General features: G+C 45.2%; 1 protein-coding gene across 2 annotated transcripts in view; it reads right to left on the minus strand.

Annotated features, from left to right (window-relative positions):
• The window catches only part of SORL1 (sortilin related receptor 1), an 84,440-nt gene that overhangs the window by 32,957 nt on the left and 36,433 nt on the right, over positions 1-15,050 (minus strand). For both annotated transcript variants that reach the window (XM_014593755.3, XM_019487308.2), the window contains exons 13-24: positions 12,972-13,150; positions 10,903-11,089; positions 9,735-9,863; positions 9,415-9,500; positions 7,459-7,631; positions 6,526-6,657; positions 5,395-5,486; positions 4,478-4,724; positions 3,407-3,545; positions 1,414-1,587; positions 1,194-1,307; positions 193-315 (exon numbers count right to left, since the gene is read on the minus strand). In XM_014593755.3, coding sequence (XP_014449241.2) covers positions 193-315; positions 1,194-1,307; positions 1,414-1,587; positions 3,407-3,545; positions 4,478-4,724; positions 5,395-5,486; positions 6,526-6,657; positions 7,459-7,631; positions 9,415-9,500; positions 9,735-9,863; positions 10,903-11,089; positions 12,972-13,150 — 1,775 coding nt within the window. The remainder of the gene's footprint in view (positions 1-192; positions 316-1,193; positions 1,308-1,413; positions 1,588-3,406; positions 3,546-4,477; positions 4,725-5,394; positions 5,487-6,525; positions 6,658-7,458; positions 7,632-9,414; positions 9,501-9,734; positions 9,864-10,902; positions 11,090-12,971; positions 13,151-15,050) is intronic.

The raw sequence follows: 15,050 nt of genomic DNA on the forward strand, positions 1-15,050 counted from the left end.
TAGAGAGGCCCTACCTTGCACAGGAGCTCTCTCCTCTCTTCCTTCCACCTTTTCTGTCTCTGTGAGAGCAGGTTCACACCCCAGAGGGTGGAAAGAACTGTATGAGACAAGGCTTTTTTTCTCCCTTGGATGGAGGAGGGGAGAGACATCTGACGGAGACAAACAGCTCCTGGCTCTCCTCAGCGTACTCACCGCAGTGACTTTCATCGCTGTTATCTCCGCAGTCATCCTCAAGGTCGCATTTGTAGGACAGCGGGATGCAAGTCCCTGAGCCCTGGCAGTGGAACTGAGTCTCGGTGTCGCACACTGTTGTGGCTAACGCATGCATGAGGAGACAAGGGGGAGGATTCAAGGTTGTCATTTAAATAACTCCTTCCACCACCCAAACTCGCCTGTCAAGTGCGTTCAAATAAAAACAAAGAAAAATGCAATGAAGGAGGCACCCATCATCAGAGCTACTCCCACTACCTTACAACTAGCTCAATTAGAAACACACAGCAGGGTGATGATATGCTCACTGACCTCCTCCTAGACCCGCCAGGCTAGGGGTTCATGGTCTGTCCTGCAGACAGAGCTGAAACCAACTGCACCCTGCAACACCCACCAGCAAGCCAGGAGAGCGAGCCCGGCAGCCAGAGAAAAGAACAGCTAAGGGGGCAGTCTTCAAAACTGACTTGTCCTCACCAAGATGAGCCTTTTGGTCTGAGCATGTAGCAGGCGGGCAAAGAAGCCTGCTGTTAAGACCGGTCAAGCCTGGATTTTGTCATGATTTCATTTGTTTGTCTATAAAGTCAAACTCTGAAGAAGGGTAAAGGCTTCTGACTCTGAGCTGCAGGGGCCGACATGCCTCGGGCACAAAACAAGCTTAACATTCGGTTCTAAATCCAGACCCAAATTTTGAAGTTGCCTCTATTTATATAAGGAGTGAACCAAACCCCCAGGCTTTGGGAAAGCTCAGCTACTTCTCTCACATCCTGCATTCACTGGGTCTCGCCTGATTTTCTCTCAATAGGTGGCTTTGTCCTTTAATGCACTGCGGCGTTTTCTATTAGTTGGCCAAGAAGCTGAAAGGCTTGAAAGGAACATGGATTGATCATAACTTCTCCTTCCTCCATCTTGCGTTACAGCATTTTACGCCCCAAACTGCCTCAATAAACCGTCCCGCATCAGGGAGTGACCTGGGGGGCACTTACGGCAGTTTTTCTCGTCGCTCATGTCTCCACAGTCATTATCGTTGTCACACTGCCAAATGCTGTTTATGCAGTTCCCATTGAAGCATCTGTACTGGTTGGGCAGACAGGTGTTTTCTAGAGCACGTGTCAAAAGAACGAACGAGCGGTGGTTAGTCCCAATGCCATTTTTTTTGGCCGAGTGATTTTAACTCATCTCCTGCTACCCCGGATGCAGATTTACCTTCCTTTATGCAGGTGGTGTTCTTCATCCGATAGCCACGTGGGCAGTCGCACCTCACTTCCCCCGATGGGAGCAGGCTGCTGGAGACTCCCTCTGGGCACTTGCAGCTCCTGCCATTGTTTGATTTTGGTAAGCAGAGCAGGCTGCAAGGCTTGGCAATGCAGGCGTTCTGCCCTGTTTGGGGGGAACACCATCAGTATCCTGCACGGACACACGCTGCGTAGAGCCTGGGCCTTGGTCTCGGATCACGCCCTTGGCTTCTCTGGAAACCAGCCCTACAGTGTTAGGTTTCCACTCTGGCCCTTGGAGGTAAAGGTTTACACTCATTTGGACTTTGGGAGCATGTTCTCTGTCTTGCAAGATAAAACCCGCCGGTATTAGTGAGAGCACATGAGACCCACCACACAGGTGCATTGTGAACATTGATTATGGGGAGGAGGAAGGCAAATCAAGCTGTTTGGACCAGAGACTGCTTTTGCCTTGATGTTCTGGGATCACAACACATTTGGGTCCCAATCCCTGACTGGGGCTCCTATGCTCTACTGCAATACATGGAACTGGTAACAGCAACCCTAAACTGAGACAAGCCTCTTCCTCTCCCCCTCTGCTTCATGTTTCATTTTAACTCCTTCGACTTCTCAAATCCAGGCCTCGGGGTCACTGTCCATTTCTTAAAAGCTAGACTAGAAAAGGGCCTCAAAGCCTTTGCCTGTTGTTTGCAGGGGCTGCAGTTCAGAAAAGCTTAAGAAGTGCAAGCCTCTCTGTAGTCAGCTCAAAACGAATCCCCTTCCAAAGACTACGTATGAAAGCACCAGAAGGCAAGGAGAGGCTATCACTGGCTTCCACATTACCAAGAATGCTTGAAAACACAATTGCTCAAGTGCTTGTTAATCTGCATTTACAGACTCTTTCAGATTAGATTGAGAACCTGCTGAGGCTTAAACATAATTTAACAGTGACTGCTTCAAAGTGATCAGAAAGAGTCCACATTATTTCCGGGAAACTGGGAAGTCTTGGTGGGAATGGTCTATACATGGGCCTGAGGTCATTCAAAGGTGCTACTTGAAATCCCTATTCGGATGCATCTGCTGTAGCTCTATCCAAACCTGTAACTCTGAATGCTATGCATCTGTGTCACAGCTTGGAGAAGGAATTCCCTTTTGACCAGGCAATCACTGTGTGTCTATAAAATTTGCCTATTATTGAAGGCAGAGGTCGTGGTCACTCTGAGGGTTTGGGTCTGCCCCAATCAAGGTATCTGGGTCATAAATCCAGTGCCAACAAACTCAAGGTCAAGAGGGGCAAGGGGGGTGGGGGGTGTTGTAGTATATGCATACCTGTCTCTCAGGGTGAGACTCAACAACTCATTTAATTCAGGGTTACTTATGAGCTATCAGATGATAATAACTATTAGTAACTATTGAACTGATGGGACACAAAGAATGTATGAGAGAGAATGAGAGAGACACATCCTCTATGATTTTAATGCTAAGCTGTGATAAAGAAATAATTATAAACACACATCACACTGTTATGTATTCCCAGAAAGGACCACTGTCAACAAAGAGTCATTTCTTAATATTACAGCTAAGGTTTCAAGGTCCTCAAGAGGATTCAGGTGCATTTGCACAATGGAAATCTGAAGAAGGATGAGCCAGGGGCTAGAGCTTGGAAATGGGACTTGGAAAACAGATGGGACTTGGAAACTTGGTTTTCAATCCCCATCTCTATCACAGACCTCCCCTGCAATTTTGGGCAAGGTTTTCAATGCATTAGCTTTGCATGTGTAAAATGGGTAATTACTCCCCTGTCTCATGCGGTTCTGTGACCCAGACTGTGTGAAAGGTTAGGAGGGGCTCAGGTAACAGGAGACAGACGCACACCTACAACCCTCTTCATGGAACTCAACCTCCAAATGACTTTGTTGGCTTTTGAACATCTTAGCCTTAAAGTTCACACAGGAAAGGTTGGGCAAACACACACTCGCAATTACCTGTTGTCTTTCCCCTGTAAAAGATCTTCATATCCATGATCCCATTTAATCGGCCAACCAGAATCTCCATTCTCGATCCGCTGTACTTGGATGCTCTAAAAATACTCAGCTGTGACCAGTCGTTCCAGTAGATTTCATTCTGAAACATAAGCTTTGCTCCTTAGTGCAAACTAGACTTTGGTGCAGATAAGCAAATATAATGGACTCCAAATGCTAGGACCTCCCCATACCATTTTGTTTTTGGAAGAAGATTTAAAAATCAGGAATTCCTGCTTAATTCTCGTTGTTAATGAAGCCAACTAATGCAGACAACCAGTTTCACAAAGTCAGCTGCAGTGTAATGTCTCCTGTTTTACCTCCACTACCCTGGAGGTTTCATATATGGCTAATGCTATTTTAAACTTGTCTCTTGTATTTCAAGCAACTTTGAAACAGCGCAAAGCTGGAGCAGTATTCCCTGGTTTACAGATGGGGACCCTGGGATGTATTGCTTTCAAATGATTTGCCAACAACTTTCTGTCTCTTGCTCCTTTACTGCTTGTTCCTGCTTGATGGAAACAACAGGGTGTGAATAAAACTTGGTATAGCATGAATATGAAGCCAGGCTCAGACAAGAAGGCAGCTCTCCAGCCTACCCTGGCTCTCAACCTGAGATTTCAGGAGAATGGGTATATCAGAATCCTTCTCAAAGCCAAAGGAGATACGCTACGATGGGCCTAAAACTAGACCTGTGCAGCACTGAAACAAAAGCCACCTCTGCTGACAACAGCACAACTTCACCAAACTAGGACAGAGCCTAAAGTGAGCCTGGCACCACCTCATACTGCATGCTGTCTATCCCAGTTTCAATTCCAACTTGGGGTAGTTTGAGCTGAGCCAGGCTCTGAGATTTGGGGGTCTGTGTGAACATGTGCAATGCAGATCCAAGGAAAATGTCTGGCTCTAACCCCTGAGAGCCAGTACTAACAGGGGTCCAAAAGTCCTAACTCCCAACACACTGCAAAATGAAGAGCATCTATAATGACGTGATTGATTATATGTACCTACATTGTGAGACCGCTACATAAATACCTTGAATACAGCGATAGCATAGGGGTGCGGAAGGCTGTCCAGGATCATGGATCTCTGCATTCCATTAAAATCCACCCTCTCAATTCTGTCCATGTAAGCCTCTGTCCAGTAGATCCACTGATCGTCCACAGAAATGCCATTTGGCCACCGCACTCCCACAGAGACGATGCAGCTGGCTGATGAACCATCCATATCACTTCTGTAAATGCCCGGTCTTGAGTCTCCCCAGTCAGTCCAGAACATCAACCTGATAAGGGCCATTGAAAGAGTGTATTGAAAATAATAATGAAAGGCTTCATCAAAACTGGCTTCCAAGTGAAAGAGAGCTCAGCCCTCAAACCTTCTTGGAAGGAAGAACGTGACTTTGTAATTAGGACTCACCCAGGACAAAGAATAGGTTCCAGGTGTCTAAACTACATGAACCATGGATATATCTCGGCTGGGGTCCCTATAGATGTACCTCAACTGGCTTTAAACAATCTAGTTGTGTTATGGGAGCATTGGGGCCAGGAGAGCAGGGAGTCCAGCATGCAAAACCCATTGAGAAGCTGAGCAGATAATCAGGCAACTGGCCTGCATTAAGCTTGGTCCTGGGAAGATGAGTGGTTAGGTGACTTCCTCACATACATGCAAGGAATAGCCCAGCTCTCTACTGTTAACAGCGTTGCAGGTAGGAAGTTATGGTAAGTGAAGTGCAGTTTGGCTAAAATGGAAAGCTGATCCCTACCCGAATTCAAGTGAAGTTCAGTTACCCTCATTGTAGTCGAAGCAGAGGAATGCGGCTTTCAAAAGAGCATGTTGAAGACACAATACTAGTGTCTTGTATTAATTTAATATTGATGAAAAGCACTAGATTCTCTTGGTTGGTTTTAATAAGACATGTGAGCATACCTAAATCACAGACAGGTCCTACTCACCCTTCTTTGGGAACCAGAGCCAGGGCTCTGGGCCGTTCAAGCACAGAAGAATTTAAAACAGTGAATCTCAAGTCTCCATCTGGGTTGGAAACCTATAGCATGAAATGCAGGGATAAGTTTATTGTTTGCAATATGGAAAGCAATTGCATTGTTTAAAATTAAATGAAATTCTACGGCATTTAATTACATCCATATAGCAAACGGCCATTCAAAGTATATGGGCATGACAAACAGTTATCTTAAGGCAAGTGATAAAAGTTTATGGGCTTGCTTTATTTATGTCATTCCTACATTGCTGAACCAACTGCTTAGTGCCATAATGCACTCTGTGCAACTAATTAAATCCCTGCGCATTACACATGGGAGATTGTTCATCTAAAGATGCTCAAATAACTTGTCATGGGTAAATTAGTAGTCAAGTTTACCCACTTCTAATGTTTGCCACTAACTCAGAATCTGACCTTAATGTTGATGAATGTGTTCGTTACTGGGAGAAGCTGATGAACAAACTTATACCAGTACACCTTGGCCAATGGGCTGCTTGGGATTCCTCATTTTGATTGCTCACAGGAAGTAATTTGTCACCTGCCTTCAACCACATGGTCTTATTTCTACTTTCTGATTGGACAACTGAAACTTTTAAGTTGGAAAACCAGGGAGAGCGAATACCAGAAACCCAGTTTTGGGGAGAGTTGACTTTGGTGCTAAAATCCATGTGTTTTTTAGGATTCACTATTATTTTCATGAGGGAACCACCAAGCACTAGCAAACCACCAATGCTAGTGGAAAGAACTTGCCCCTTTTACTTGGAACATTCTTGTAAATCCTTGTTTTTTGGCTGTTCAGCCAGACTGCCAAATTAATACAATTACATCACAATCCCTGTTTAAATGCACAAGCCCCAATTCTAGTCCATTTTATGAACAGAGAATACCAATATATCTGAATGCTGAACCCTTGGGTGCGAATGGCAGGTGCCTTTAATGCCCCAGACCAGACACAAAGCATTCACCCTCCCTGCCACAGCAATGGCAAACTCGGGGCAATGCACTGTTTAATGGCTTTATAACGTGGTTGACTCTCAACAGTGTGGGTGAACTTACTTATCATGGAGACTAGTTGCAGACATACCTCAATTTTGGGAATACCAGCATTGACCCAGTAAAGCAGCTGACTGAGAGGTTCAAAAGCCAAAGCTTCCACTGTTTCTAGGCCAGTACTAATGATTATCTCCTGTCCAGAGCTGCCATTTAGACAAAGACGCTATAAGAGAAAAAAAAAAAAGCCTTAACATTAGCGCGCACAGTTGTCTGAGGTGGGAAATTAAAAAAAAGCCATAGAAGAGAGAAGCCTATCAATGGTATTTGCATAGCAAAGCAGGTATATTATGGCTCCAGTGAATGCATTCACTTCCAGGGTGGTGGCAGGCAGCAAGCTAGACAACAGGTACTAAGCACAAGAGAAGTATCAGAAAAATTTGCCTAGGGACAACAGAGGACAATGCTCCTCTGATGAAACATGCTGTCCTCTGTGTTCATTCAAAGCAGGCAGAATGTGCTTTGCAAAGTGCTTTGCAATGGGTTTTAGTGCTATGCCCTGAGGAACATCACAAAATCAACTGAAATTCTCTACCTTGGTAGAAGGCTGAAGAGCTGAGTCAACCCTGCAGGAAAGCTAACCCCTGACTCCAGGGCACTTCTGTGTTTCAAGCCCGAGGTGCAGACAAAGAATCCAACTTACCCAGTTTGCAATACACGTTCATTCTTTCCTATAGGAATTTTCTTCGAGCATCCACTATACCGCCAACAAATCAGGTATAGCAGGCTGGTGTAAATCAGTGGAGCAAGGATCTGGCCTGTATAATGCATGAGAAATCCCTGACGAGACTAACCTCCTAAAATAAGTTAAGTTAGGGCCTTATTTTCATGAAGTGCACCTTGAAGGGTATATCAGAGCCCTGACTACAGCTACATTTTTCATTAGTGAACGTATAGGGTATATAGTCTCCTAGGAAAACATCCTAAAGCATCATGCTACATAGAGATGGACCAAGTGCCCACTCACCTGTATGATGTCAAGAGTTACATCTGCCCAGTACAAGCAGTTGTGATCATAATCAAAATCCAGGGCCACTGCCCCTTGCAAGCCAGTTAGAGGCAACTCTTCACTTATTCCAGAAGAAAGATCATAACGGTGGATCGAGTAGCGTGTGGCGTACAAAATAAACTCGTTCTCCTCTAGGGAAACATAGAATTGGTTATACAGAAGTCTTCTGCCATGAATTACTCTGAGGATAAAGCAAATAAACTTTTCATTTCTTACCAAAACTGCATATTAAAGGCTTTCACATAAAAGAGAATACAACCCTTAATCTTATGGGAAATTAGGTTTGATTAGCATACATCAGCATCCACCAACTACCGTCATTCACACTCAAAAGTGACAAGAAAATATTATTGCCATAATATTATCAAAGCAGATAAAAGGGATTGAAAATTGCAGAAATGATTTTGCAATTTTTTCTTTCTTCGCATTTGCTATTTTGTCAATTTAGAAAAATCAAAGCTTCTCCTTCCACTGGAGCTAAATTCATTTAATGCTTATGCACCACAATGATGCCTTGACTGACTCTTTGTGCTCTACTATAATACATGACTTTCTGTACAGTGCTTTGCACAATGGAGTTACAGTCCATGACTAGGGCTTGCAGGCGTTACCGCAATACAAATAAACATCAATAATATTAATTATACTGGTAATTGTAATAACAAATCTCACCAGCCATTCTTAGCCAGCTTATATAGGTATGCAGAAATGCTACAGCAGAAAGAACTGCCATCCTGCAAAGCAACATACATCCAAAGAGCAACAGCAGCTATCCTGGGTGCACCCCATACATAAACACTTGAAATGCTTGCCAAGTTTAAGGTTTTCCTCTCTAAGCCGGGGAAATCTGCATAGCATGACTAAAACCTCTGTAAATAATGAGCAGAAAAGCCAAGTCTGTACCAGCAAGAACTCTACAGAGCAAAATGTTCCTTGTGCCAGGGCACAGGTCTTCTCTAGCTAACAGATTTGTCCTTCCCATTTCCATTCCAAGTCTGTATTTGTTATGGCACCCCTGGCTTCACCTGGAATGGATATCTTAAACTTCTGTTGCACATGAGAAAGATTCAGATAAGACTTGCAGAAGAGGCAAAAGAGAAGTAGATATTTAGTTTCCATAAAAATGGGAACTGGATACTAAAATCCTTCAGGCTCCTTTGAAAAATCTCAGTTCTGGATTGTGTACCAAAGCCAGGTGAGGTTTGCTCTTGTCGAGGGATGTCCCTGCATTTGTATTTACCATGCTCTGCCTGTCTATATAACACAGATCAGTTGGAGGGCTGGGAGACAGACTCGATGGCTTCTAACCAAAGCCAGCTAAGGTCAACAAGCTGTCTCCCAATGACTTCAGCATGGTTTGGATCAGGCCACCGAGTGCAGAAAACATTTTTCTCTCTTGCAATGGCACGTTAATCATCCTGCTCATGACGGAAGATTAAATTAAGGCTCTAACAAACAGAATGCAAATAGCCTTGGCAGCATGTGGTTGGATAAGATCTCTTCAGTGCCCTCTGTGTCTGGGGAAGAGGCAATTTCTTCCTGAATCACACTAGTGTGGCATGCAGGGTAAATGTTGCCCTGCCCTGGCATGGGAAGCCAGGACTGACTTTAATCTGACCTCTGAAGAGCTGGAGAATCCAAACCTCATCGCACTGCAGAATGAAATTCCAGCTTCCAAAATCAGAAACTTCCCTTAATTGAATAGGAGCAAGGATGAGCCTGGAAAAACCCTATCAGGAATCCAAAAGGGAGAAAAGACCCTGAGTTATTTACCTACTAAGCTATTTTGGCTGCTGTTCCTGTGCCTTGGACAGATTTCTGAAAGTCCCATAGGAGTTTCTATATAGTCCTTGAGCAGGCAGGCACACAATCATTGACTTAATGAATGGCTAAAATACTCCCAAGCCCGCTTACCTGCTAGAGGGCACGGCACCAGCTCCCCTTCTAGTCGGGACTCAATGTCTCCACCCACACACGTGTCCCCAGAGATCTTGCGGTATCTGGAATGTATAAATACATGTGCAATGTTTAAAGGAGGCGGTCAGCATACTGTCATATGCAATTAATGCAAGAAACTGGTTCTGGCAGGATTTACAACAGACTAGCATGCATTATATTGTGGATCCTGGGCTTGTATCCCAGTTAATCTGTATTAATGCAATCCTTCCTTTAGCAGAAATTTCCTAAGTCCTGTCCTGGAAAAATCAAGTTCCTCACCCATGCGCAGTACATACCCTCTTGTCTTCCTGTAAGTTGAGCCAACGGGGCAAGGAACAGGAGGGGAAAATGGTTTCCCAGCAAATTCAGGATCAGGGACGCAAACTTCTAATGATAAATCATCACTTAGTTTAAAGCCAAAGTCGCTGAGAGGGGAGGAAGGAAAGAAAAAGAAAATGTTGTCATGTTATACAGGTATGTTCACAGGTCTTTTCCAACTAAGGGCTTTTGAAACTCATCTGCTTAGCATTAGCATTCAGATTAATAATAATGTGTTGTGATCAGACAGCAGCTTTCATCAAGCAATCTCAAAACACACTGCGTGTGTCAAGCTAACAAGCCTCCCAACAGTTTGGCATATTAGAGTAGCAGCATGATCTTGGGAAGAGGGCGCTGGACTGGGACTCTAGCGAGCAGGTCATGTCACCGCCCCCTGCCTCAGTTTCCCAGTAATATGGAGGGAGCAGTGCTCCGCTCCGCTATAAAAGGCTCTGAAAATCATGCAAGCAACGTGCTACAGAAGAGCCTCATTATAACTGCAGGCAGGTAAACTGAGCCACAGACCACTCAGATGATTTTGCCCACAGGTTACACAGTACTGGGCTGTCACACTGGGAAGCAGAAGCCAGCAGTCCTGTCCCATTCCTCTTTAATGGGAGATGAGCCCTTGAAAAATCTGGCTCTGAGCTTTCAAAAGGCTGGCTCATGCCCGCCCAACAGCTCACTCATTAATGAAAACCCTTTCCGTTTGCCTGTCGCAGCAAAGCTCCCTTATCTTGACAGCTGTTTAGTTTCACTGAAGTGTAAATTAAAAATAAAATTATATGGCAGCACCAGTTGCGTCACTCTGGTTGAAGGGTCTCTTGGCTTTTTCTACAGCTGGCCTCTACATTTGAATGGGAAATTGTCTTCATTCATTTTAAAGAGGTGATAAAGTAATAACACTGTGCTCCTCCACGGCACCTTTCAGAGGTTTTCAAAGTGCTTTAAAAACATTAATTAAGTCTCATGCTCCCCATTAATGAAAGGATGTTTTCAGTCTATTTCGTTTCCTCTCTGCTATAAAACCGGCGGTGGATACAAAGAGCTAAATAAATTGGATCTGTTTGTTCACTCCATGCTATTAGTCACTGATATTTATCTTAGAATTACAATCCAGACTAAGGGAAATTAATTGCTACTTACCATTCAAAGTCTTCCCTTGTACAAGAGCAGTTGGAGACCATCACGGGTCTATCGAAATCTTCTCCATTGAAACAAGTCGCATGAGGAGTCCTCCTTTTGAAAACTGTTTTATGCCCCAGTAAACACTCATTACCTCGTTCATCGGAGGGTGACCACAGCTTGTAATCATTCTCAGTGCAAGGCACTCCTGTGACAAGCGACAGGACTGGGTTAAAGTAAAGCCATGGTCTCTCTGTAACCAAAACTCAGGATTTAGGAAGGTGTGGGGTCTGGCTGCCGTTTGTCCTTGCACCTGAAGTTATTATTTCTATGTGTTCAGTGTAAAATGCTAGAGGCCTCAGTGTGAGCGCTTGTAACTATTACTGAGATGGAAGCCAAAGATGTGAAACGCCTCTGAAAGTCAGCTGATTTCCTGACATTTGGTGCTCTGCATGGGTGCACATCGCCACAAAAGGCTGTGGAGAATCAGGCCAAGTGTTCTGTCTTATCAAGATCCCGATGCCCTGATATCTTACGCCCTTGAGTGCGAGGGTGCACTAGTTTTACAGCTTCTCTGCTGACACACTGCAATTTAAAGGAGGATGCCTTTCCTCAAGAAGCCCTGGCAAGTTCCCCAGAGTCCAGCCCAGTAACGCAGGGGATAATTTTTGCTTCAGTGCAGAACTGCATTTTGACCCCTCCTTACGCCCAGCATTTAACTGGACGGCGCAGAGGCTGGACAATGAAGCCTTTCCCACCTCCAGTTCAGCCGTTCAGTTCTGGCTGAGCGGAAGTCCATTACCAGCTGACAACTGCTCAACAGCCAGGGCAAAACACGCAGTCAATCTCAACAGCGTGTCTTGTGAACGGTGCCCGTATCCAAGAAAAACACCAACACTGCTAGTCACAGGAGAGAGGCTAAGGAATTGACACTAGAAATGGCTCCTTCTGCCTGGATGGTCCGTCCGAGTCAGGACACATTAAAGGTTTAGGGAGCTCCTTGCCCTTCTGCATGGATATAGCAAGGGCATCACTTTCTAGGGCTGTTCATCAGGTACTTTACAACAGCACTCTTCTTTCCCAGATCCTGTTTTTCCCTCTCTCTCCCCGACTCGGCAGCGTGAATCATCAAGACCTCCACACAAGTCAACGGAGCGATACCAGCATGCACCGGCCCCAAACAAAAGATAAACGGAGACGATTTCAATTCAAAGTGCGCAGCACAGGGAAAAACAGAGACGTTGGGTGACAGAAGGGAATAAACAACTCCCCTGCTAATGACGGCGCATTTGCAATGCCTTATTTAAATGAAGCCGTGCCAGTTCCCAAAGAGATCCATCCATAACCGAACGACGGGGGAATTGGTTATAAATTTTAGTTGAGCAAATTCCTCTGCCGAGTTTAACCGTTCTTTGATTAAAACACTACTTTGCAATCAAAGCTGAAATCAGTTATAAAACATTCATGGGCACGGCTTTCAGAAATGGATTTTTTTATTCCCTTTGCTTTTTAAAATCCTGCCAGTATAAGAGTTAAGCACATTTGCATTTGTTCTCTCCAGCTCCAATTTCCTCTACCGTTGCAAACTGAAAATATTATGTGAACAGTGAGCCAGGGACACAGAATTGGAGAAAGGGACAAGATGTCACTCAGCATGAATAACTGAGTGACAACCTCTGTGCAACAGACCCTGTCCTGCAAAAAGGCCCATGTCGGTAGAGCCCTAAAGCCGTGGACATGCAATGAGAACTGGGCTCCAAAGGTGGCTTGAAAAGTGAAACTAGAGCTCCTGAGTCTCTTACATGCTTTTGAAAGTCTCATCCTATAGCTCAGATCAGTAGATCACGGCCTCTCTTTGTCGTTCTCTGTAGGTAAGTGATGAGTCTACGAGGCAAAGATGCAAGAACTATCCACGGTCCTACCTGTCTCCATATTAACAGTCAGTGAGGAAAGCAAAAGCACCTGCTGCTTTTTCAATACACATGAGTGGGTTTAAATTATGAAGGAAAAGCAAAAGGCTGGGATCAATACACGGGACCCGCAGGCTCCAAGAGCAGTTATATGAACACTTTATATGCCAGTTCCCTTACCAAGCACATCAGTGGTGTTGATCTGTAGTATCAACCAGCTGTGGCCATTCTCTTTGTAGGAGCCAAAGATGGTGAATATAGTGCTCTTCTCCCCAGGTTCAGTAAGCAGCCCGTATACAAATACTGGCTTATCTGAGAAAGTGAATGTTTTCCAGGTCTCCCCTTCATTTGTGCTATACCTGGAAGGGAAGAGACAAGGATATAGCACTGCTATAAAAACAGGAATCCAGCAGAGATGTATTTGCCTATTTCAAACCTCGCAAAGACTGCTAAAATCAGGTATTTTCAAAACCACAGCATAATATCTCTGGCCCTAATCCCTTTGCTTCCATCTGCAGACCTCAATGTGCTTAACAAAGGAAGGTCAGAACCATTAGCCTTGTTATGCAAGAGGAGAAACTGAGGCACAAATAGGTCTAACAACTTGCTCAAGGTCACTGGTAGAGTCAGGACAAGGAGATGGCTCTCCTGACTCCCAATCTGGTGTCCCGTGTACCAGCTTACACCATGACAGTATTCAGAAAGGACAGCAAGCAGATGCAGAGACTGTAAGGGCCACTGCTTCTTTCTCACATGTGCATGCATACACACGCACGCGCGCACACTGTAGGGAAACGAGAGCCAAGTGTTGCCATATTATTTGAAATTCTGTAGAGGAAGAAAAGCCAGAGCTTGTGACAGTTGGTACAAAATCTGACAGATGTTGGGTGGTTTCCAACCTCACAGATGTGAGCTGGAACGTATTACAGTTCTCCCGAGGGCTCTCTTCCCTTTGTCACAGAAAATGACCCTGAAGTGCCATGATATTTCAGGGACAGTGGATCTGTGAAGGCAGCATGTGGGCTCCCTCAACACACACCTAATGATGCTTATATAACACACCAGAAGTTTTGGCTCTTAATTTTTAGATGCTGAAGCTGTGGAGCCCAGAGGGCACGCTCCATCTAAATGTGCATCTCTGGTGCCTATTTAACTCTTGTTGGAATCAATGGTCTCCTGCTTAACATTTAAAAATTAAGCTCGTAAAATCAATTCACCGGTATAGATCAGCTGAGAGGGGAAAAAAGCCTCTTGAGTGTTCACAGAAGAAAAAAAAAAACCCCAAGAAAATTCCACCCAAACATTTAACAGCAAGGAGAAATGGTAAATTAGACTCCAGGGCTGGACTCTTAAGGCAGAGCAGCTGGCTGGGGCACAGTTTGCCTCGAAACGGGGGAGCAGCCAGCCCAGGGTGCTCAGGATGGCTGCCCAGCTGGGGCTTTGCAGCATGCAGAGATGAGGGAGCAGGCCACCCTTGTCTCCACGTGCCAATTGGGGCACAGGGTGCCTCAGTACGGGGGCTGCCTGCTGGCTGGCCCCACACTGCAGCCCCCTGTACCCCAGCCAGCCCCCGCTGCAGCACACGGAGCAGCGGCACAACGTGTCCCGCTGCAACCACACGAGCAGGGGCATGCACCGTGGCACAAAGCAGCAGCACAAATTTGTGCTGCTACTATTTGTGCTGCAACAAATGCACGCCCCTGCTCGTGTGGACACGGCTCGGGAGTCTTTTCCCCCAGCAATCCAAAGCTCTTTGCAATTTTCCACCATCATTTAGTCAGCTACAGGCCTCATTCGGCAAAGTCATCCTGGTGAATCCCATACCACATATGGGTGCAAGTTCTTCAGCCTGTAAATGAGCCAAAGTAATGATATAGGCTCAGCAGGAGCACCAATCTTACAAAACCAGAGAAAAAGCTATTCTTTGCCATGCACATTGCTCTCACAACAGTGCAGGGCTGTGTGTGACTAGTGGGGAAGCGAGTGAGGCAACCAACTGAAAATCAGCTGAGTTGCTGCTATAAGTAACACGAAAGGTGACTGACAATCCAGCTGACAAGGATGGGATCCCAGAAACCAGGGAGAGGGCCAGGGATCAGTCAGGGGTGTAGAGAAATTGAGAAGCGAAAGGGAAGAGTCTTGTGCCAGACAGAGAAAGGAAGGGGATACAAAACTCGGATAGGACAAACAGGGAACACGTAGATGCCAAAGAACCATGTGCTGCCATAAATGGTATTAATCAGGGCGTGGGATTAATGG

Source organism: Alligator mississippiensis, chromosome 16 (assembly GCF_030867095.1).
Source record: "Alligator mississippiensis isolate rAllMis1 chromosome 16, rAllMis1, whole genome shotgun sequence".
Lineage (NCBI taxonomy): Eukaryota > Metazoa > Chordata > Crocodylia > Alligatoridae > Alligator > Alligator mississippiensis.